The following is a 25,639-nucleotide window of genomic DNA, read 5'->3' on the forward strand; positions in this document are numbered from 1 at the left end:
AGTGAGTGACTCTGCAAGAAAGTTGAAGATTCTACTAATTTTTCAGTAAATTCAGAAGGAAATTGTATTAGCTCAAATTTTCATGCCTCCCATTCTATCCCCGCAAAATATTTTTATATGCTAAGCACTTACTAGTAAAATGAATTTAATTTATTTCTGTTAGTATATCTATCTACTCTCATAATATTAAAATCTATTCAATTCAGGAAGCATGCTATATATAATATGTTGTATACAAATACTATACTGTTTCTATTATAGCAATATATAAGACATTAAAATACTTAGTAGGGCTTTACAATGTACATTAAAATTTGGTAGGAAGATTACTAAACTTGCTGTCCCACTAGTTCTTAGCTGATTTTTATTTTAAGATGAGGGTTTTCTTTGTATATTTCTGTCCAGATCCAGGAAAGATTCAGTTAAGAGTTTTAGACTGATAGTAAATCTATATGCAGATAGAAAGACAATATTTCATCTCTCTTTTCTCATTCAGAAAATTGTGTGTCACTATTTATTTACACCAGTTTTTATTTATATAAAATTTAGTCCTGACAATCTTACATGTTCTTGTTAAGGGTTCCAATTAAACTTTTCACATTATTATTTTGGTGTTTTTTTTCTACTTCTACTGTCATTGTTATGTAATATTTTCATCATAGTCTCTAACTGAGTGCTCTTTATATAGAAGAAATCCATTGTGGTTTTTTTTTTAGTCTTATTTCTGCTCTCTTAGTCATACCAATTAATTTTAGTATATTTTCAGTTGATTCCTAAAGAAAGCAATATTATCAACTGTATACAGTGAAAACTTGTAGCATTTTTCAAACCTCCAGACCTCTGTTAATTATTGATAGTGATAACCAGCACACTAGTTTGTTTTGCCATCATGCTTCTGTTGTTTGTTTTGCCTTAATGTGGAATTTCATTAGACATAATTTTATTATTAAAATATGTGTTGCTGGCCGGGCGCGGTGGCTCACGCCTGGAATTCCAGCACTTTGGGAGGCTGAGGCAGGCGGATCACGAGGTCAGGAGATCGAGACCATCCTGGCTTACACGGTGAAGCCCCGTCTCTACTAAAAACACAAAAATTAGCCAGGCGTGGTGGTGCCTGCCTGTAGTCCCAGCTACTCAGGAGGCTGAGGCAGGAGAATTATTTGAACTTGGGAAGTGGAGGTTGCAGTGAGCCGAGATCGCACTACTGCACTCCAGCCTGGGTTACAGAGGGAGACTACATCTCAAATAAATAAATTAATTAAATTAATTTGCTGTTAATTTGTGATAGATATTATTTATCATATGAGTAAACTATCTTTCTATTCCTAGCTCTCTCTCTCTCTCTCTCTCACCCGACCCCTTCTCTCTCTCTCTCTCTGACTCTCTTTCTTTAATGGGAAACAGAATCAAGTTTTATTATATGCCATTAATCTCCTATTAACATCATTGGTGTACCAAGATTAGGTGGTTAGAGCAAGCCACTATGGGTTCAGGAAAGAAAAAGATTCACTTTCTGTAGAGGATTTGAAAACAATAATATAACCAACTATTAGTCATTCTGCTTTTTATTATCACCATGCCTCCAGCAATTCTAAAGAGTGTCAAAATACTCCTCCCAGAAAAAAATATGTGTTGAGCAAAGTTGTAAAAAAATGCTGTTGTAACTGCTGTATTTTCATAATATGCATGTAAGTTTCCAATTAGCACATTTTTATTATTTATCCTTTAATAAACACTGTATTCTATGGAAGCTAATGTAGAGAACTGTTGGTTATACAGTCAAACCTAATACACACGGGGTAAGAATTGAAGTATGGTTATATTTTTTCTTTATGATCACGGGGCCATCACTGTTTATATCAAATCTACTGTTTGCTTGCAGGAATATGTAGTACCACATGACTCAGAGACACAAATAGCACCCTAAGTAAGTTCAACCAATTTCAAAACCACTATATACTTCAGAAGTTTTTACCAAATATAATATACCTTTAATTTTTTGTAAGGAAATTTTAGCAAACATTTTCAAATGTGAAAACTCTAGAAAACCATAAAAAATCCAAAGAAACAATGACAGACTGCATTATAATTTCTGAAATTGATGGAGAAAAAGGTTTTTATGAATTTCTAACAAATTTCTTTGTGTTTAAGACATTTTCTACTTTTATATATATTGTTGTGTGCATGAGAAAAACCTCAAAAATAAGATTTATATAAATTATTATTCTATCAAGTAGGAGTGAAGACAGATTAGGCAAATCTGGACATTCTGATACTAAACACAGATATATAAAGATCATTTTGATAAAGTCATTGACAAATTTGCAGAAACCTTGGAAATGAAAACTATTTCTTATATAATTGACCAAGATGTTGATATTGATCAATATTTTTTCATTTCAAAAAAATTAATGCAATTTAAGTGTTAATCTAATGTCTCTTTTTTATACTGTATTTTCTTATTTTATTGGCATTCATACACATATATGTATATGTGTGTATATATGCATATATATTTATCATTCAATAAAAATAATTTAATTTAGCCTTATTTTACTAGATTCATTTCACAATTATTATTGAAGATAATTTTGTCACATAGAGGAGCAAGGTGTTGAAATGATTGGCTCTAAATGCCAAATGTTTTAGGTATGCCATAAATTCAGACCAGTTTCCCAATTTTACCTTATATGCTTCATTGAATTGACAGATTCCTTAAAATTAAATCATCCTTTCATTTCTAGAATTAAAATCAATTGGTAAAGGTAAATGACTCTTTCAAAAGCACTCAATTTCAATTTGCAAGTATTTTAATTAAGATTTTTCCACAGTACTTTTGATTTTGATTTGCAAATAATTTTAAGATTTCTGCCATGCAAAAATACTCTTAATATTTTCATATGCATGTTATGCTAATTTATTAAAAATTACCATGCAGTTTTTCATATTTTAAAAATATTCTGGACCAATTGATGTAGCATTTGATGTGTTTCTTTTTTTCTCTCTCCCCTAAAATGACAAATTTCCTCATCTCCTTTAGAAAACAGAAAAAAACTTTTGATCAAATTTTCAGCAACTACCAATATTGTGTACCTATTTATGTTTCTCATTCCTGGGGTATCTCAAAAAGATTTTTAATAAGGTGGGTGGGGCACGCTGGCTCATACCTGTAATTTCAACACTTTCTTTTTAATTTTTATTATTTTTATTTGTATTCATTTATTTATTTGTATTTATTTATTTTGGGTGAGAATGTGGAAGGTCAAGGTAGAAGCATCACTTGAGCCCAGGTAGTCAAGGCTGCAGTGAGCTAGGATGGTGCCACTGCATTCCAGTCTAGCTGTCAGAGTGAGACCCCCCTCTCAAAAGAAAAAAAAAAAGGTGGATTTTTAAAATATTAGATATTAGCATAGCATTAATGTAGTAATCATTAAAGTACTAGAGAATATAATATGTTATTTCTCTTTTCGTTTGTTTGGGATTTTTCTATTTTTATTAAGCTTACCAGAAGTTTGTTGATTACTTGGTCTTGCAAAGTAACAACCCTTACACAAATTAATCCTATTGTTTTTGTTTTCTAACTCAGTACATTTTGCTTTCACTCCTGCATGTAGTCCTTCTAGGATTTCATGGAGTATGTTTAATCAGATGCTTAATTTATCAATATACATGTATTCTAATCTTTTTATTTTGGTGCCAAGCTTCCAAACACATTAATTTATCATACAGTTCTGCCTTAGCTGCTACTTTTATGTTTTGATAAATTTTTATGTATTTTTTAAACGTTATTCCTTAAACATTTAATTTCCTCTCTTAATATAGCTATTTATTTTAAATAGCTATTTTATATAGTTTATGAATACTTGATTGTAAATACGGCATATATCTGCCTCTGTAATTTGCTTTTACCAATAAAATCTACCATTAGCTCTATGCCTTTGACAAATGCAGAATCGGTGATCACCACCACAGTCAAGACACAGAATAGTTCTATTACCTGCTCATGGCTCCTTTATAGTCAATCTTTCACCCTACCTTTAATCCCTGGCAAACACTGATCTGTTCCTATAGCTACAATTTTGCTTATTCCACAATTCCATACAAATGAAATTATACAATATATAGCCCTTTGGGCCTGGTATTTTTCACTTAGCTAGAGGTATTGTAGGTTTATGTTTTAGCATTATCAATAGTTCTCTCCTTTTATTGTTGCCAAGAAGTCTAATTCAATGGATGTGTCACTGTTTATTCAGCCACTGAAGGATGTTTAAGTTGTTTCCAGTTTGGGAGAATTATGAATACAATCACTATAAACATTCATGTACAGGTTTTTGTGTGAACCCAAGGTTCCATTTCTCTAGGTAAATACCTAGAAGTGAGATTTGTGTCATAACGGCAAGCATATGTTTAATACTATTTAAAGAATTGTAAGATGTTTCTACGTGGTTGTATTATTTTGCATACCTACCAGCAATTTATATGCATTTTAGTTGGTCTGCATCATCGACGCACTTGGTTCTCTGAATTCAGAGTTTTTTATTTCTTTTTCTATTTTAGCCATTTTTATGATGTGTAGTGGAATATCTCAGTTTTAATGAGCAATTATCTAATAATTGATAGTGTTGAACATTTTCTTACGTGTTTATTATCTATACTTTTTATACTTTTAAGCTCATATACCACCTAATCAGGTTTAACTGTTCCATGGAATCTCAAAAGTTATATTCTCTACATGATTTCATACATATCAATATACTTCAAAGTATAATCCTCATTATGTACCATTTAATTTAATCTTATTAATTGTATTATTTAAGTACATTATTTTACATTTTTACATTTGTGTGTGTGTGTGCACGCGCGCTATTATGCAGTATTAACTTTATGGAAAGATTTCATACTACAATTTTGCTTCTACCAATTTTTAGTTACATTTCTAATCATCTTGACCTTATACATTTTAATTTATTACTTTCCATATACAGAGTTGGCACTGCTGGAGCTTTGTAAAGTTTTATGTAGTTCATGATCATAGTGACTTGTTTTGTTCAACGTCATTCAATTTTTGAATCCTATACTTTCTAATATAAAATTTTGAACCCTGTTTTCTTCTGCTCATGCTGTTCTGATATACCTTCTTCGATTTACAGTTTATCAAATCACTCAACTGCTGCTTACGTTGCATTATTTTTGCAGTTAACACAATATGTTATTTGAATTTACATTACTAATTGTTGCTTAAATGACATTTTAAAAACTATGCTATTATACAGTATTGAGACTCAAAAAGTTATTACGTATGATTATAAAATGCTTAAAGCTAAGAAAGGTTGGTAAGATGATAAACATGTATGATGAAAACCTATCATTTAGAGACCAGGTTTAGCCAAAACAAAAATGCAGCCATACTTTGGTACTCTTTCATATCCCTTAGAAGTAACTATCAATCTAGAAGATACTAAAGAGATCAAGGTGCTAAAAGTGGGTTATGAATATCCTATATCACTGTGATCACTTACATAATTGCTGATGGCAAAAAGTTTCAAAACATCTTGAGATTCTGTGAAAAGAAATGTTTTGGCTCAAAAGTCAAACTTGATACTAAACTATAAAGTATATAATTTGTGGGTAAATGCATGCAATTACAGCTCAATTAAAAAATAATGCATACATTTATTTAGTAGTCCTCTGCAATCCCAAAATGACAACTTTATTTATTTATTTATTTATTTATTTATTTATTTAATTATTTATTTTTTTGAGACAGAGTTTTACTTTTCTTGTCCAGGCTGGAGTACAATGGTGCAATCTTGGCTCACTGCAACCTCCACCTCCCAGGCTCAAGCGATTCTCCTGCCTCAGCTTCCCAAGAGCTGGGATTACAGGCATGCGCCACCACACCTGGCTAATTTTTGTATTTTCAGTAGAGACGGGGTTTCACCATGCTGGCCAGGCTAGTTTTGAACTCCTGACCTCAGGTGATCCACCTTCCTCAGCCTCCCAAAGTGCTGGGATTACAGGCGTGAGCCACCACACTTGGCCAATACCTTTAAATAGTGCTATAAATGAGGTATTACATCTCTGCCATCCAAATTATTCTTTGCTCATGTATACTTGAGCATTTTATAATTAAATTATAGAAGGTTATTTGAACATAAAGTTATTTAGACCAAATCTATTTGCTTACCTCATTTTAATTCTAAAACTCTAATTCATTGAATATTATAAACACCTCATTCCTCTCCATTTTTTTTCCAGCAATTCCCTACAGGATGACTTTGAGCAATTATTTTCAAAATAGAATGTTGATGGTATGTTTTTAAAATTCTTAAATTTCTGGAAATGTCTTCACATAATTGTTATTTACAAATAATGAGTTGACTGAAAAGAGATCGGGGGGGAGTAAATAATTATTAATACCTAGTAACAGGAGGAATTTCTAAGCATAAGCTGTAAACTCTAAACTCCCCAAAGAGAAAATATAAAAGATTAACAAATCTCGGAAGAAATGCAAATAAAAGACATATGTTTTAGACTATCAATAATGTAAATACATAAATTAATTCAGGTTTCATTCTGGTAAAATAATACTAACGTTTCTACTAGTACAAATAGAAATTGAATCAAATTTACTGAAAAGCAATTTAGTGTATTTTTCAGGAGGCTTAAATGTGTATTTATTGCAGCACTATTTACAATAGCAAAGACTTGGAACCAACCTAAATGCCCATCACTGATAGACTGGATAAAGAAAATGTGGCACATGTACACCATGGAATACTATAAAACCATAAAAAAGAATGAGTTCATGTCCTTTGCAGGGACATGGATGAAGCTGGAAACTAACACAGGAATAGAAAACTAAACACTGCATGTTCTCACTCAGAAGTGGGAACTGAACAATGAGAACACATAGACACAGGGAGGGGCACATCACACACTGGGGCCTGTCAGGGGGTGGGGGACAAAGGGAGGGAGAGCATTAGGACAAATGCCTAATGCATGCGGGGCTTAAAACCTAGATGATGAGTTGATAGGTGCAGCAAACCACCATGGCACATGTATATCTATGTAACAAACCTGCACGTTCTGCACATGTACCCCACAACTTAAAGTAAAATTAAAAAAAAAAATTTAAAAAGGTATAGGATGGCAAGTGATTTAGCAGTGATACTGAAACACTGTTTAGTTTCAATAATCAGTGTTTCTGGGTTCATTTTCCTCAGGAACTCCTCAATGTAATTCTGTGTAATTGCATCAAAAAAATCACACCTTTTGCTCTAATAATTCGTTTTCTAAGAACAGACTCTAAAAAACTGGTCAGGAATGTTTATAAACACATGAGTAAAGATATCTATTGCAACACAGCAAACAATGGTAAAAGCTAAAAGATTGCATGCCCAATAATAAAATACTGTTTATGCAAATGACAATGAATTGTCTGGCTGATATTATTCAGTCATCAAAAATATATTCATAAGGAGAAAATGAACAAATGAGAAAACCCAAAAGCTTAAAAATCAAGAATTAAGTAAGGGTACAACCTTACATAAACAGGTCAACTCTACAAAAAGGTATAAAGTATAAAAGGAAATGTACAAAAACATCAACAATAATCGGCCCTAGATATTGGAACTGCAGCTTTTTCCTGCTCCTTTTTAATTTGACATAAAAGTGACTACAATGTCAACGAATTAAAGTATAGTAACTTTCTGTTTGCTGTATTGCCAGAATGGCTTTTATAAACAGTGTTTCTCCATAAAAGAATGTTTCTCCCAAATACCAATGATCAATCATGTGAAACCCTATAACCTATATCCTCCTTGCAGAGATTCATAATGCTCATTAGCATAATGAACACACTGAGGAATCCTGTCCTGGAAACATAAAAACCTATTGAATTAGTTTCTTTGCATAGTTCAAATTGATTTGGCCACATAATTTCAGACAACCCGTCTTAAAAGGACAGAGAAATGTTTTGGTGGCTCATGCCTATAATCCCAGCACTTTGGGCAGCTGAGTTAGGCAAATCGCATAAGCACAGGATTTGAGACCAGTCTGGGCAATACAGGGAGACTTCATCTCTAAAAAATATTTTAAAAATTAGCCAGGCGTGGTGGCATGGACCTGTAGTACCAGGTGCTTGGGAGAATGAGGTGGGAGGATTGCTTGAGGCCAGGAGGTGGAGGCTGCAGTGAGCCAAGATCACACCACTGAACTCCAGTCTGGGTAACAGAGGAAGATCCTATCTCAAAAAAAAATTTTTTTAAGTAATGTTTTCAATGAAATTCATTTTAGGAAACCCTGACAAAGAACTCTGATTAAAAAGAGTAAATGATTGAAAGTGGACAAGAGAGTGGAATATAATTATAGTTAAGCACCTGCTTTATCATATGTCAATGAAATTAGTCTAATATAAATTAAATAAAATGTTTGACCTATTCATAAGTTCATCTGACTTCCTAAGTATGTCTCAGACTGAATAATTAGAAATCAGATATTAAGATCCTTCACACTTCTAGCATTACAATAGGGCCATTGGTAGATTGGGTACGAGTGGCTAAAGGTAAAGAGAGAGAGAGAGAGATAAAATAGAATTTTTAAGAAGCAGCAGGTGATGTCTTAAATGCTCATTTTTACTCTTAGCTACCTCTTGTCTTGCTTTTCAAAGCAGAGATTAGTTTTCAGTGTTATAACTAAAAGTCAGTATGTTAACAACTGTACCTGCTTTTTATAATTCGTTGTGTGGTTCCCTCTGTTTGGTATTGAGAGCTGAGGATAGCCGGGTCTGAAATGTCCTCATGTACTTCGCATTTTGCTTTGAGAAATTTTGTAGCCCCAGAAATATTTTCTTTTGGAAAAAAAAATCCCAAGTCCTTACCCTTTAATTCATAAGATACAAAAGGAGCAGAAATAATATATTTAGCTTTTGTGTGATACAGGGGTATGGTGAGTGAGCTATGGAAAAAAACTCACTTTACACATGCAAGAGATTAGGGCTGTAACTGCTACAAATCAAAGGATGTGTATTAAATACAGGTTGTTATCAAATATTATCTATAACACAAAGGAGTTTCAGTCATGACTAGCAGGATGAAGCAGAAGTTATCTGTCAGTTTCTAGCTGCAGCAAGCAGTAGGAGATTCCTAACTTGTAAGCTGTAGATGTTCCTGAAGCCCAAACTTCCACTTTAGTAGGTTTCTACTAATTCGCTGGTCAATCCCAATTGGGTCAGAGAAGCGGAGGCAAGGCATACTTAGAGGCATGGCAGCCCTGCTTATATGGCCTTCTAGACTGGCTAGCAGGTTGGAAATCATCCAGCACCCAAATAAACTCACTATTACCTTATTCCAATCTCCAACCACTTCTTTTAAGGCCTATTACTGTTTGCAACTTTGATTTTTTACCTCTTTTCTATTTTGCCAAATGTTTATCTTGTTTATGCCAAATCTGTGTTTTAAAAGTGGGAATCAATAACACAGATCAACCTTTCCACTCCTTAGTACTGACCAGTTAGATTGCACGTCACAAAGGTCAGTATCCTTGGTGTCTGCAAAGTGCTTCTCTTCCTGTTTCATGAGTATTTGCCTCCTGTGGAAGGCCAGCAACACAACTCATCTATCAAAAACCCGTAACAGTTGAACTCCAGGGAGAAGACTCTTGGTAAATTCATTATTAGAGACTTTCTTCTAAAATATTTTTATTTCATTTTGTGACATTTTATGTCCATTACTGATGAAGTGAAAACAGTGCAAATTCAATATATAACATGTTGGAACATATATAGAACTTTACAAAGAATTCAAGCAATATCCCCACAACAGCAGTCTTCTCAATAGCACTCACAAAGGCAGCATAGCATATCAGTGAATAGCTTGAGCTCTGAATCCAGTTCCTCCTCTTACAGGAAGTAGGACTTTGGACAAAGGACTTCAGGGTCTCTATTTCCTCATCTATAAAATTGAGTGACTTTATGAAAATTTAAAATGTTAGCACTTGAAATGCTATTTGCATGCTCTCTTGCACATCATAAGCACTATGCTAGCTGCAGCAAACAGAATATCCACTAGAGAAGAAATCATTACAGTCTTAACTTCTTCCACTTCTATTATTTCACTTTTATGATAGAATGCTTTGTTGATGTGAATTGATAGATGAACACTAACAACTGTGATGGTGTACCAGTACACTTATACCCATAATTTGATGTAATTTTTACTTCACAATCACAGTAAACTGTCAGGAAAGAGTAAGGAAGTCACAGAATATCGGTCAATTTTTCTCGACAATCAACTTGAAGTAATCATTGCCCAATCCCCAATACTGTAAGTAGATTCAAGGAAATGTATGAAAGTGGTCCTTATACCAATTCTCAGAATACCATTTCAATGTATAATTGTATCTCCATTGACTCTCATTATATCCTGAAACTACATTATGTTCAATGTATAAAGTAACAAAGTAAACACTTTATACACTCTTGTTAGCAGTAAAACCTGGAGGAAAATCTTTATCCATCACAATTGAAGAAGTAAGATAGGGCTAGGGGTCAAGATTTAGACAGCTCCAACAACCTAATTTTGAAAACTTGTATGCTCTTGTATCCTTATTTCCTGAATACAACACAAATAATGAATGTTTGAGCCACACTTATATTTTGGAATGTACAATTAGCATCCAGTGTAAAACATAAAACCTTCTTTTCGGATATTTCCTTAAAAGTCACTGCAGCCTCCATACTAATAATTTCCCAGAGCTATACGAACAGGCTTCTAACAGACTCTTCAAGTTTTGCTGCAATTTGGTTTTACCTTTGCTCCAGTCTTTTTGGACTAAAAGGCTTCCATAGGTTCTGTCAGCTGGTAACAGGCTTTAAAAAAAAAATTCTTTAAAGGGATTTTTTGTTAGTGTTTTTAATTTTACTTGGTGCTAGATTTTTGGTGTGATTTATTTAAAGTATGTGACATTGAGCAAAGGAAAAAAAAATCCTGGCACAAGAATGAAGGATTTTGGGCCTGGACCTGGCTCCTTTGCCCTGTGATCTTGGCAGTAAAACAGGCACAGTCTTTCGCACAGTGTCTGGCCCAATAGTAGGTAGTCAGCTTTTATTTGTTAAATGACTGAATGAATGACCTTTCAGAACTCCAGTTTCCATAGATGTGTGTTGTGGGATCATATCTACTTCCTTGAGTGCTATATACTGCAGTAATTTAGATCAAACCACATAATGTACATAAAGGCGCTTTTAAAAAATGTAAGCCGTTATTACTATTGTTGTTAAAAATTGTATACTTTTTAATTTCTCCAAAAGTTGGTTACAAAGCAAAGAATAATGGCAAAGAATATAAAATCTGTCACCAGAGCATGGCTCCAGTAATGATTCCACCATTTACTAGCTGGGTGACTTTTGTAAGTTATTTACCCTCTGAATACCCTCAATTTTTACATCAATACATTGACAGAAAAATATTTACCCATGGAATTAAGATGTGGATACACTGAAATAATGCATAAAAATCACAGAGTCCAGTCTCCGTCATGGGAACTACATTTATTGTTGTTATCGTTCCTTTAATTATCACTGCTACAATTATGCTATGAAATTTTATATACTATAAGAAGCCACATAATGACAATGTTTAGATCAACACAGATCGTATTTACAACACTGGTCTCATAAGATTATAACGGAGCTGAAAAATTCCTATCATCTAGTGACATCATAGCCATCATAATGTAGCACAACCAATTACGTTTTTTCAGATATGTTTCCATAAATGCTTACCATGGTGTTATAACATCCTACAGTATCCCGTGCAGTAACATGCTACAGAAGTGTGTAGCCTAGGAGCAATAGGCTTTACCATCTAGCTGGGGTGTGTAGTAGGCTATGCCATCTAGGTCTGTGTAAGTACACTCTCTGATATTGGTACAGTGATGAAATCATCTAAAGAAAGGTTTCTCAGAATGTACATCCCCATTTTTAAATGATGCATAACTGTAAATGTATCACACATACAAAAAAAGGGCTCTCTTAATTATGATAAATAAAATTATTCCTCAATGTAAATTATGGAAGAATGATAACTTTTAATGTAAAGTGTAAAGAGAAAAACCTTAAATTGTGATTTGAATATATCAATAAATATGTAGGTAGAATGTGTACTTATTTTAATAACTTTACCCATCACAATTAAAAATCTAGCAGTGATTATCAGTACGATTTGAGTATGTCCTCTCCTAAGCTCATGTTGAAAGCTGATTCCCAATACGGCAGTGTTGGGAACTGGAACCTCATGAAAGGTGCTTGGATTATGAAGGCACTGCCATTATGAATAGATAAATGTCATCTTGTGGGAGGGAGTGAGTTTTTGCTCACCTGGGAATGGATTAGTTCCCTTGAGAGCAGGTTGTTATAAGCCCAGTCTCTCCTGCGTGTCTCTGCACAGACTCACATTCCCTTCCACTTTCCACCAAGAGTTGAAGCAGCACGAGACCCTCATCGGATGGGCTGCCTGATCTTAGATTCCTCAGCCTCCTGAATCATAAGCCAAACAAACTTGTCCTTATAAATTATTCAGTATCAGGTATTGTGTTACATCAACACAAACAGACTGAGACATCATATTAATGGCTTATCTTTCAGCATTTTATTAAATAATGAGAAAACAGTAAATCTATGCTTTCCCACTCAATATATTATGAAATATCAAAAATCAATGTGATGATTTTACAATGTGCATCCTGTAATAGAAGATGTCCACAGTTTATGTATGGCCTTTTGTGTGACTTTGGAGACCAAACAAATACATTTTCATCACATTTAAAACATTTTAAGTTATTATAACAACTCAAGAAAATTAACAAAAATATTTAACAGCCTCATCTGGAAAATAAAAAAACCCCAAACAAATAGTCGAGGAAAGTCACGATACTTAAGGCTGAATGGTATTAAGTAGAAACAAAATTATAATAATGATTTAAATAGTAATGAGAATAGCTGCAAGTTATAAATCATAAATTCAGACATGATTTGAGTTACAGACAATACTAAAAGCTCCAAGATTGAAAGATTATTTGAACAGAGTGACCTTCCTGCTTAGAGTTTAAAAGTTTATACACCTAAATTTTCATCATGAATCAACTTCTTAAAAATTAAAACCCTCAAAATGAGTTGACTTATGAAAATAAGCATTAAAAACTTTTTTTTAACATTCTTTCAAAGGGTTCTTTATAGAGTGTCCATGTCTTTACAACCAAATATCTTCTAATTGTATATTACTGCCTTGGCTTCTAATCAGTTTCCCCTTCTCCTTAACAAGCAAGGAAATGGAACAGGTAATATCTAAAATTAAAGTAAAACCATGGAGTAGTTCTAGGACTCTGACCAAAGGTAATATGAAAAGCACCTTTCAGCAGCTAATCACAGAAAATGTTGCTTTTGGGTCCTCAGAGGAAAGCACCACAATCCGTCTCATGAAGGCTCTGCCACAGACTGACCTTTTCCAAAGCACCCTGGTGGGGGAACAGAGTCCATCAGCTGTCCAACTTGAAGAAAGGGTCAATGAAATTCAAAGTTTTTCTTTCAGACAGAGGAAAAATTATGTGCATAATGTTTCAGAATTTCAGCAAGGCATTTATTTGACGAAGTCTGGTAGGCTGAACGTAGATTTCCTCTAACATTAGATCTCCATAGTATATTCTAGTAGAAATAGTTGTAATAGCAGGTGAGACCATTAATTATTTGTCTCATGTAGACTCAAGGGTCTAGGACCTCACCTTACACAATCTTAACTCCAATTCTGTATCATGAGCTCCACTTAGATGCGGAAATAGTTTCAACAAAGTGAAATGGTTTGCTCAAGGATACACAGCTGGAATTCAAACCAGTCTGGCTCCAAAGCCCTAACACTGAAACCCTACTAAAACAGTTAAGGGAGAACCAAGTGACCCTCCTTCACCAGAACGAAGAATACATCTACACAAATTCTGATATAAAGCATATTTAATTAATAACCTTCATTTCTTCCCCACTAGATAAGTATTTTGTGTCTGCATCAAGGTTATTTGCAGAAGAGGCTACACAATTTCCGAGTTGCACCCTCTCTTCCTCTTTTAATAATTACATAAGTGAAATTGCCAACTGTAGCAACTTTGATGGAAAACACAAACTGGTACTGGAAAGGAGTTGTTCTATTCAGTATTTCTCTGTGATTGAAGGGCAGGGAGTGGCTCTGGCCTCAAGGTTTAGTGCTTGATTATTTCTGAGAACTAAATAGCTGACATACCTGCTCCACTACTAAACTCTGCCTCTCTGAGTCACAGGAGCTCTGCCAGAGGAGAATAAAGGTAGCAAAGAAGAAAGACAATAATCCCTATCTACCTCATTCTAACATTATTTTTGCCTGCAACATTAACTATGGAATACAAACACTGCATGTGAGAATATCATATGATTCCACTCAGAATTCAAAAAAGCTCTAACACACAGTCATGGATCATTTCAGGAGGTATAACATACAATCGAGAATAAACAGGGATTTGAAAAATATATTGCTCTTCATTTTGCTCTACATACTTGCATATATTCTGCTCATTCCCCTACTGAATTTTTTCATTGGCAATTGCAGTCCACAGTTCATATTGTGATCTGAAAGCACTACTTTTCCTTGTTTTAGGGGGTTTTATTTTCTGGGTAATTTTTGTTTTTTAATTTCAATTTTCTCTAAAATGGTTTTAATATATCGCTGAAATTATTGACCCAAACACAATTGAAGGATTTTTTTCAGCATGCCATGCTTATATTTACCACTTTATTTCACCAACTCCTGAAGTAGTTATCTCTCACACTAAATTATTATTCTCTTGAATTTTATTCTAAATTAACTAAGACAAAGATTAACATATATATCAGTAACTTGCACTGAAATTGAAGTAATTCTAGAACCCTTGCTGACTAAACAACCAATGTTTATCTATCTACTTGTGCTGAATATCTTCCATTTGTACCTCAAGATCCACTCTTCACATTTCCCTATTCTGCTATTCTCACCAAGAGACTAACTTTTAGGAACCGCACCAATGGGTTCTGTGGCTCTCTGGCTTTCAGTGAGGGTGAACCAAGGGAAGACCAAAACATATGGTCTGGGTATTTATCCCCTGGTATCTGTACCCCTCCCTGCTGAGTATCTAGGGATTAGATGCATGGCATCTTTCTCCCAATGCCACAGTTTCTATCAGGGCACCTTCCCCACATATCTCCCCTCTGAGCTTTCTGGTAACTATGCCCCCTACCCAGGAGTAGTGAAGGCTACCCTGCCATCCCAAGATACTATATGATCCCTTGTTTTGCCACAACAAAACAAAACAAAACCTCTGCCCACAACACTATAAACATTATAACATTACTTAAACTCTCCTAAATCATTCAGTTTGCACATTCTGTCTCTTTTCTTTTGGAAACGCTGATACATCTCAGTGGGTGGGGCAGGCGGGGAGTGATGAATGGGACATGGTTTCTGTTGCCACAACATGTAATCAAACATGTAGGACTAGCCTCACGGGCAAGTGACCGGTGCAGTTGCACAGGGCCCTGGGCTTAGAAGGTCCCTGTTCTTGGTATAATGCTCTGCTGCCACCATCTTGAAATTCTTAATAATTTTTGAACAAGGGGCTTGCATTTTCATTTTCATCAGGGTCCACAGATTATGCAGCTGCTCCTGCAAATTCTCTCAACATTCATCGAGTTGAGATTTGCACTTATTATCTTATTATCTACACTTCATCTTTAGATAAGGAACCAGAGGCACAAATAATTTAAATAATTTGCTCAAGTTCATGCTGCTAGTAAGCATGTAATATGGGATTCCAATCCAAGCATTCTGGCTTCCTGTATACTACTCTACTTCTGCGATGGAATCACAGAAAAGAAAGCAATTAAATTTAATTTATAATTAAAGTTTAAAGTCATGTGAGCAGTAATATGCCATGAACTTAAGATTCTGGAGATGGCTGTGTCTCCTATATAGAAAGGGTAATCACAGAGTCAGAACAGAGACAGAAAATCTGCCCAACAAATAACACGGAACTTCTCATCTCATTAGAGCATTAAAATAGCTGAAGGATTGTGTACATGTTAATAAATCTTTTCTTAGTTTAGACATGTCTTATAGTCCTGCATAAAATCTAAGCAGGATTTACATCTGTTGATCCTGACTTTTTAAAACTATTTTCTTTATTCCTAACAACTCCAGGAAACCTGTTTAACAAGAACAATAAAAGTTGCTAAAATTATTTTCTAGAAAGAAATTGAACAAACACAATATCGAAGACAAGGATCTTCATTGTCTTAGAAGTCATAAAACAGCACAATCTCCAGTTTAATTTCAACATCCAAATATTCAGAATTGTACAAGGTTTTGGTTTCTAAGAGTTATGTAATATGTATTTAATTCACTGCCTTCCAAGTTGAGGTTAATGCATTCTTTTTGATTTATGGGTTTTTGTTTTGTTATTGTTGTTGTTTTACTCCCCAAACCACTAAAGACCTTTCTTACTAATCTACAAATAGTCTTTCTTTTTTCTCTTTTTAAACACTGTATATTTTAATAGATTTTGTTTCTGCCTTTTAAAATTATCATTTATCCACAACTTCTTGGGCAAGACTCATACAAACTAGGGGTTACTACTACTTGGTTGTGCAGATTGTTTTAAACATCTCTGAAAAAGTCAGGTGAATACTCCACCATTATTTTTATCTTACTCTCAGACTTTGTGAGCTGAATCTTAAACATCCCAATCTGACATCAAAACCAAAACAGATCCCTTTTCCCCCTAAATAAATGAGCTGTTTGTCAGGGCTGACTAGTGTGTTTTAAAGGATATCTTAGCCAAGGGTATTATTTTAAGAGATGAGCAAATGGGAAACCCCACAGCCCAGCCAATAAAATATGAACTTAAGGTGCAAAGAAGCACTCATAAATATTACTTAGAACAAGGGATTCATTGTTTCTCTCCAACCCTTTCAGGGGTTCCTCTGATCTCAGCCCCTCTCTTGTGCGTCAGGGAAGCCTCTTCCTTTAACCTGTGGTTTTTTAAAGCTGAGCTACTACATTATTTATGACTGTAAATGTGAGTAGCCTGACTGTATGCTCCTTGTACACACATACTGAGACAACCCCCCTCCTTCCCTACTTCGGTATTTTAGTGTGTAAGGATGAAAGGGTTTTCCCCTCGAGCTGATGTGGTTGGGGATGTTGAATTAGCTGCTGTTCAGTATGAGGTAGACTGAGGATTTCCCAGCACCTCCTCCACCTGTACAACTCAAAAACCAGCCTTTAATGACTCATTTCATTCCTTTTCTTTCTTTCAGGCTCTTTTTCCAAAATATTTTATTTCTTTCTCCGTCTCATCCTTATTCCTATATGCCTCTAAATCCTACTCTTTGTCTCTTTATTCTTTCTCATTATCTCTTCTCAAAACAAAATTAATTTCTTCATGGAAGTGACAGAATATTAAGGATAATATAAGCAAAAGTTTTTTATAAACTAAATAGGACTGGCATGTTTGATGAGTGTTATTTTTGTTCGATGTTGATTTCTTTTTCTTTTACTTTTCTTGAAATTTTCCCTTTTAAATGTTATTTTATAAAATAAAGGCAAAACACAATTAAATTCTGTCAATGGGATCCTTAGGGAGAGATGAAGAGGCAAAGAAGAATGGGATGATGAAGAAACAATTACAGGGGATGGCAAGAGCCAGGGCAGCTCTGGTGCCCTGGGGAGCTTTTCTCCCAGTGGGTGGAGGCTGCAATTGGCACGTCATAACCTTTTCCTCCTCAACTGGAGAGAAAACAGGAGAGTGTACCTCAATTCTCAAACTGTAACTAATTGATTTTCAACTAATTTAAGCCTCTAGCAAACCAGGACCAAAGGCAGACCCCAGGAAGGGTGGGAGTGGTAAGGAGAGGGGTGCCAAGAGTGCCTGGGGCTACAGAGACACAGAACAAGGAGGAAAGGCCAAAAATTGCTGGGATGAGAAGGGAGGAGGGAGAGTGGTGATATTACAGAAAATGGAAGAATGAAAGGGAAGGAGTCAGAAGTGGCGGCTGAGGCAGTCCCAAGTCCCCCTTAGTTCCAGCTAATACGTCTCATTAATCTTTAAAATTTGATATTTGTAAGTAACCATTACAATTTGCAAAAAAAAAAAAGCATTTAATTAAACTATGATTATAACTATCTCTGGCAACCCTGCATGTGTCTGTCATGCCAGTCACTTGATAATCAATCATCTTTAAAGGAGAAAAAGAATCCTGTTGGTCACGATTATGTGAAGGGTTGTTGAAGAAGAGAGAAAAAGGTCTCCACACTCAGCAATATTTTTCTCTTCAAAAGTTAAAACTTTCACAGAATGATTGTTGCTTTACCCATTATTAGCATTAGTTACTCCAGGCATAATTTATGAATATGTACTATAATGGCTTTAGATTATCTTTACTTCCAACCCATCCCCCTTCAAAAAAAACTTCCATGTGTTTATGGGTGTGTTTATGTTGCACAAGTGTTAATAACTGTTGGAGAAACTACATCGATAGGCATCTTTAGGCAGATTTGTATATAAATTCCTTTCCACTGGGCACTTGATTCAGCCAAAAACAACAAAAAATTATCAATGATGCCTTTCAAATCTGTCAGCTGAGAACATAAGCATTTTTTCCTTCCAGTACCAAGAGAACTTAATGATTAGGGTAAGTAGGCAAAAAAGGTTTAAAGTTTTTGAAAGCGTTTTTTCTTTCATGATAACATACTAAGTATGTTCTCATATTTAAAAAATTTAACAGCACATTTAAATATTTTTATGCTTGGAATTAAAACATCTTCTTGAAATATATCTAAGAGAAAAACCATTAATAAACTCAAAGTTCAACTTTTTCCAGAGGAATATGTAGATACAAAGAATAATATAAAAGTAATTTTCCTGTTTTTACTGTTTTTTACTTCCTCTAAAACATCTAGTGTTATGTCATTGTGGGGACAATGTCATCAAGTAATCAAAATTGGCTTCTAACTAAAAGATCTTAGAAATATACTACATGTTTTCTTTGTGCAAACAAGAGATAAATATTGTAAGCAAGTTATCTAATCATGTCTTTAACTTGTGTTGGTATTTAATACATATACTAACACTTAGCACTTTTGACAAAGAGATGGTTAAAAAAGAAAACTAAACAGAAAAACATTATTATTAACAAAATAATGTTATATTGACTAAGCAAAAATTCCACTGACATTCAACAGTTTTATGGAAAAAGCAAATAATTTAACCTGTAAAATTTAATACTATGAGACTGATAAAAGTGGCCTAAGAATAATGAATATGATAGAAGGAATATTTCTCTTCACACAACTAATAATTTATATTTATTTCTTCAAAATAAACAAGTCAGTAAAATGAAGGTTAAAATGATGTTTTTGGTTTCACATTCAGATGTTTGCATGCCTTAGGCAATTTATTTACATTTTATTTTTCTTTTAGTAAATTCAAATCTATTTTTCACTTATGAACATAAAGCTAATCTCATCTGAATTTTAAACAGTGGGTATTTTGTTAAACATGATTCTGAGTTTGGGTTAAGTTTAATTGTTCTTCATGACCAAAACTATGTTGAAAAAAGAATTTCTGAATGACAAGGTAACTGTAGAAAATCCGTCATTTGACTTGAGAAGGACAACACACAAGCATTTTTGAAAAGGATGCTACTAGATCCTTTTCATATAATTCTTCTAATTATGGGAAATGTCAACAGATTCTTTTCACATATTTAAATATCCAGGTGACTTCCTCAATACAAATCCCTTGACTATTACTAACGTGACTCATTTGTACTTAGTCTCAGCTATATGCATATATTTTAAGATACTGAAAAAATAAAATCTAATCCTTTTTAGTCTTATAAGAACATGAAATAAACTACAGGTAATATTTGCTAATGCATATTACATTTAAAAAGCACTGACACTCTTATTGCAGCTAATAATGTTATTACACTTTCACCTTTTCTGAGTATGCTTACTTATTTGATTATAAAAGAAATGCAAAAGTTAAAGCTTTTTACTAAGTAGTGATCGACTATAAGTTTTGGATTTATTAGAAGGCATGATCAAAGGATAATTAAACTGTTGTTTAATTTTCCTTAAAGTCTACCAAGAAAAACTCACCTAGTGTCAGAATCAGTTTGTCAGTAATTTCATGTAAGACAGTTTGGAATTATTAAATAAAGAAGAAACAATAGCTTGTTATTGAGTATAAAGTACTACTCAGCAGTTCAAGCATGATAAAAATAAATACACAATTTCTCTAAAGCTTATAACTAACATTGTTTCTCTAGAGTCTAATGAATAATTGTATTTCTTCATATAAGCAATAAGCTAATAAACTGCTATGTTATTATAATCTGAACAATGTAACTAAAATGTCATTTATTTTTAAATGTGTTTCTCAATAATAAAAAAGTTCTAGGAATCAATGAATAAAACTATTATTTGTTTTGACTTTCTTACTCTACGTAGATTTATAAAAAATAAACACGTAAATTAAAAAATCATGCTTACGCTTATCTTGTAAATGATCAGAACAATTCTAATAAAATATGACATTCATGACTGAGCTATTTTTTATTAAAATATGTAACATATATATGCTTCTTTGTCAGATTTTAGATGATATGACCTGATTTTCTCAATGGTTTATGAATATATAAATTTTGCTAGATTGAAATTTTTCTACTAAAGTATTTACACTACTTTAAATTCTTGAATAATACTTTAGAAATGTTACAAAGCAAAACGTACCACAAGCTACGTTTGCATGTCCCTTATACTAGGTAAAAGCAATCAAATTAATTTGACATTAAGCTATATTTTAAAGGCTAAAAAGTTCCATGTGAAGTCTGTTAATTATATGTAGAAGAAAAGGCCTCCAGGACACCTGATTAGTGCAACAAATGATGACTTACTCACTTAATAATGAGAGCTTTGTCTCTAGTAACATAAAACATATGATTTATTAAGTACCTTATCCTTCATGCTAGGATTGCTAAGAGCAAATGAGCAGAGTATATTAAGCAACACATATTATAAAGGCATTCATATGTTATTAAGATTTGTTGATAATCTGACTTTTCAAAGAATATTTCCTTTGAGATGTTACATGAGGAAGTTTTTAAGTGTTTTATAAAACATGTTAATTTTAAGTCAAAGCAGATTGCATTTGTAAAACAAAGTTCTAAAAGCTATAACATCATAAAGTTCTCAATTCTTCCCAGTGGATTAAATTTGTTGATAGAATTTTTAATCTTCAAAAATAAAATACATTCGATGTTATTTTCCTTTGCCTGCCAGAAGATAGTAAATTTCACCTTCGACTTTTACTAAAACATTTAAAGAAAACAACAGCCCTTATAAGATCATTTGAAATTGGTAATCCATAATATTATTGTGAGAGGGAATACTGGGAACTAAATTATCATTTGACATTATCAGTATTTAAAAACCATCATGAAATACCAGCTATGACTAAGACATAATTTTAAAATGTTCTCACTGATATTGTTGTGGTTTACAGAAAATTACAATTAAATATTTTATCTCATGTAGAAGGAAAATTTTGTATAGATAAAGACCCCTAAAGCATGTTTTACATTTTTCTTGCCTGTGAAAAAAATCAAGTAGGTAGAACATACTTTACACATTACAGTTAAGAACTGTTAGATTGAAACTTTATTTCTGAAATATTTATTATAGAATTTCAGAATCCCTTCCTTGATTCCTTGATAGTAATCTTTTATGGTGCTATTCGATCTTGGTTAATTTTACATCTATATTTTTACAGTAGTTGCTTCCCCTAGATGAGAGATTTTTAAGTAGTATGTGAATATATACTGATAAGTGCTTTAAATCACTTAAAAAAAAAAGTGGTTCAGAATGTCACTTTTACTTTCCCATCTGTAAGTGCTCGTTTTTTTTATTTTTACCCAGAGCATAGCTATCCTCATAAATGTCCCTGTTTTTAGACTATTGTCTTTGCATTCATATCTTTAAGCGAGGCTGAAATTTTAACAAGATCTAAAAAGACCCACACTATCAGTGTTTAAATTTAACTATTCATATTAAATATATATACATATATATGACTTTTTGCCGAAGGCAAAATCTTACATAGCATGAATGAAAGAAACAAAACAGAAGCTAAAGAGGAGAGTTAGAGAAAATGACTTTATATAAACATGACCACCTACCAAGCAGCTCCTTTACTATTAGGAAAAACTTCCACTTTGTAATAACATAGATTAACAAACAAATGAACAACATACCTAAGTTGACAAAGCTCATGACCATGTCAGCATCATTCAGAAAGTTGGTATCATGGAGGCTGGCTAGAGGAGGACTCTGGGTGGTCAGAGGAGTCGTCCGAGATAACTGTATGCGACGAGGATACCCATTGGGAGAGGCTGGGTATCCCTTTCTTGCCCCTCTGGTCTCTTCTGCCAGGGATGCCCTTACTGAGTACTCCGACTCTTCAGGATTTTCTTCATTGGTCATGGCATTGTAGAGGTCCAGCATAAAGAGAGGTGCAGAGGACGCTTGTTTTCCAGGAGAAAATGGTCTGGGTCTGTGAGGCAAACCCAAGATAGAGAGAATTTCCCTTTGTATTTCCCGTCTTTCGTGGTTCCGTAGTCTTCTATAAATAAAACTGGAGTGAACATGATTGTCTCCCAAACCTCCTTTTGCATAACCCACCAGAACCCAGCAGCTCCAGAGGAAACCCACAATACCCTTAAGTAAAAATACAGTCAGATGCATTTTTGTCCAAAAGCAAAAGTTGATATTTTTAGTCCTTCTTGTCCTCTTAAAAAAAAAAAAAAAAAAAAATCTAAGTTTCTAGGAGGTACACTTTCCCAGTAGCTGAAAAAACAAATTTACCTATTTTTCATGACAGTGACATTTCTGAGCACAACATCCTCACTGATTTTCCTTTCCTATTTTAAATATTTTGGAAAGTGTCAAGAGTAGTTATTTCTAAGAAAGCTGAAACTCAGATTTCCAATTATCCACAGTTGTTAAGGGTTTTTGCTGCATTGATGTAGCAGAAGACGGCTAATATTATTTGATCAGATGACCTATGCATTCCTATATGAATTTATGATAATCAGGCCTTTGGTATTTGAATTAACAAAAGTTGATCTTCTGATAAACTGTAGTTCCCAAAGTCATCTTCACTTGCTCTTGAGTTCTTCTCAACCCTTGAGCTCTTTCCAAAACAAATCCTGATTTCTCAATCACAGATCTATGCTGATCTGCACCTTGGTGTTGGAATATATATCTGTCCGGCAGCTTGGTGATAACTTTAACATCTTTTGTGTCGTCTTAGTGTAAAATAATACTCTAGGTTGTACTATTCAAGTAAATGTGTTTCCCTGAATTTACTTGAAATCCTTCCTGTAAGTCCATTCAATCCCTTTCTCCTTCTTACTGTTAATTCCACCTCCAGCAGGCACAAATATACCAGCCCTCTTCAAGAGAGATCTAAAGAGTAATGTAAGCACAACCCTGCTGGGAAAGAAGAGGCTTCTCATTGTAATTTGAAACTGGTAAAGCAAAAAGAACTTAACCCTTTTGCTACCAGAAAAGTCTCCATTTTCACAATTTTATAACCACACATCTAACATAGAACGGTGATGCATGGGGCATACAAATTCTAGGGGAAATAAAAGGCAGTTTTCAAGTAGTACACTGAAAATTTTGCCATCCATTTTACGTAGTACTTCTTTAGATCTTTTTTTTCAATGACATGTACTTAATACACTTCTGTATTAAGTCTCAGGTTGTGCCTAAGTTAGCTTGATGAATCTCAGTTCTATATTTGAGATTATTTCTAGCTTTTGTATGTCATTAAAATGCACTTCTTAAAAAATAAAAGGATGAGTTGTAAATTGAGGTTAATTCACTGTTTCTTAATGACAGAAAATCCTTTTAAAATAAAATACAGCAGAGAATTAATCACTAATAAATATATTCTAGCTGCCAAAATGGTAGTTGTAATAATTCAATAACAGTGATTAGATAACCTAGCTTTAAGTGTCTTTAAGTATTAAAATTTTAAGCAGAAAGTTGAAATACAAATATCCTAAGATGTAGTGTCATGATTCATAACTTTTAAGTTATTTCAGTTGAAATATACACAGACCTACAAATTAGATATTTCCCATAAATTGTACTCAATACTTTGATTTGTTTTAACCCATGCAAATAAACACAAATCAAATATTCATGGCTACATGCAGATTGAAATTTGAGTTTTTAAAATTTGATGGGTAAAATGGGGAAAGTGCACACCTTTCTAAAATACCATATTTAATCCAAGGAAATGAGCAAAGTATGTGTTTATCCTTAATGTTTAATGCCTTTAAAATTTGGAAGTCTACAATGTTTTTGTGCAGCTCTAATTTTCCTTACAGGCTCTCACTTAACCTTAGGGCTTACACTACTTTCATTGTCTGGGATAGTATTCTGATACCAACGTAAATTTATCGAGCAAATTCTAGAGCTGTTATGAAATTTTAATGTTTTTCCTTTACTCTACCTACAGGCGCCTGGTTTCTTGTTTAATTTCTTTTTAAATATTTCCTCTGAGTGTATAAAGAAAAGTCATATTTCTCAGAAGTCTTCAGTTATTGGTGAATGCAGAATACTGAGAGGGCTTGCAGAATCTTATTGTATGCATCATTTTTTTATACAAAGTTGTTGCACAAAAACTTGATGTTGCTATTTAATATTTGCTTTACTGAAATTTAATTATGAATAGTCATGTAGGATGCCACAGTAGCAGACCCAAATGCTGACATACATGGAACACCCTTGTAAAATAGGTATCACAAAGAATAGCAATAGAGCAGGTTGAAAGTAAGTTAAGAAACACCACTTCAAACAGAAATAGTTTAAATGGCTAAAATTCTTGACAGTGCTTATTTAATATCCAAACCAAACTAAGAAACAAAGTCAAATCAATTGCTTTAAGACAAAAAGTTTCTCTGCATTTATAAAACATCCTAAAGTAGGCTACAGTTCTCAATATTTTAAAATAAATCATCAAAGTTATGATTTTGCTTCATTTGTCTCTAGAGCACAGCACAGAATTACAAAGTAAAAATTTACCACACTAGAGGAAGAAACAACTCTTATTATCTTCCATATGTGCTGATTTTTTTTCTAAGATACATGCGAAAAATAAAAATCAGACTAGGCATCACAAGTCTAAAAACTCATTTTCCCAAAGCATGATTTATAATATCAATCAGTGTAATTATAGTTTAATTGTTTCACCAGGCATATAGCCTACCTCTATATTGGAAATCAGTTGCTAGCATTCTTAGTCAGAATATTAAGTAATCACCCTCCCCGCCGACTTTCCCTTCCAACTCAGACTAGATTTGGCAAACACTTATTTTTCAAAAAGATCAACTTGTGCAGTGAGGGAAAGAAAATAAAGAAAAAGCCTTCCAGGAATAAAGAGGAAATAGTAACCACCAAACAAAAAATCAGATTCATTTTCAATTAAAAGTACATGTATTTTACTCCATCAT

General features: G+C 33.6%; 1 protein-coding gene across 1 annotated transcript in view; it reads right to left on the bottom strand.

Annotated features, from left to right (window-relative positions):
• The window catches only part of BMP5 (bone morphogenetic protein 5), a 130,135-nt gene extending 106,544 nt beyond the window's left edge, over positions 1-23,591 (bottom strand). Inside the window, exon 1 of the mRNA XM_008013664.3 lies at positions 22,370-23,591. Coding sequence (XP_008011855.3) covers positions 22,370-22,859 — 490 coding nt within the window. The 5' untranslated portion in view covers positions 22,860-23,591. The remainder of the gene's footprint in view (positions 1-22,369) is intronic.
• Positions 23,592-25,639: the final 2,048 nt, after the last annotated feature.

This window comes from Chlorocebus sabaeus, chromosome 17, assembly GCF_047675955.1.
Source record: "Chlorocebus sabaeus isolate Y175 chromosome 17, mChlSab1.0.hap1, whole genome shotgun sequence".
In the NCBI taxonomy this organism is placed as follows: domain Eukaryota; kingdom Metazoa; phylum Chordata; class Mammalia; order Primates; family Cercopithecidae; genus Chlorocebus; species Chlorocebus sabaeus.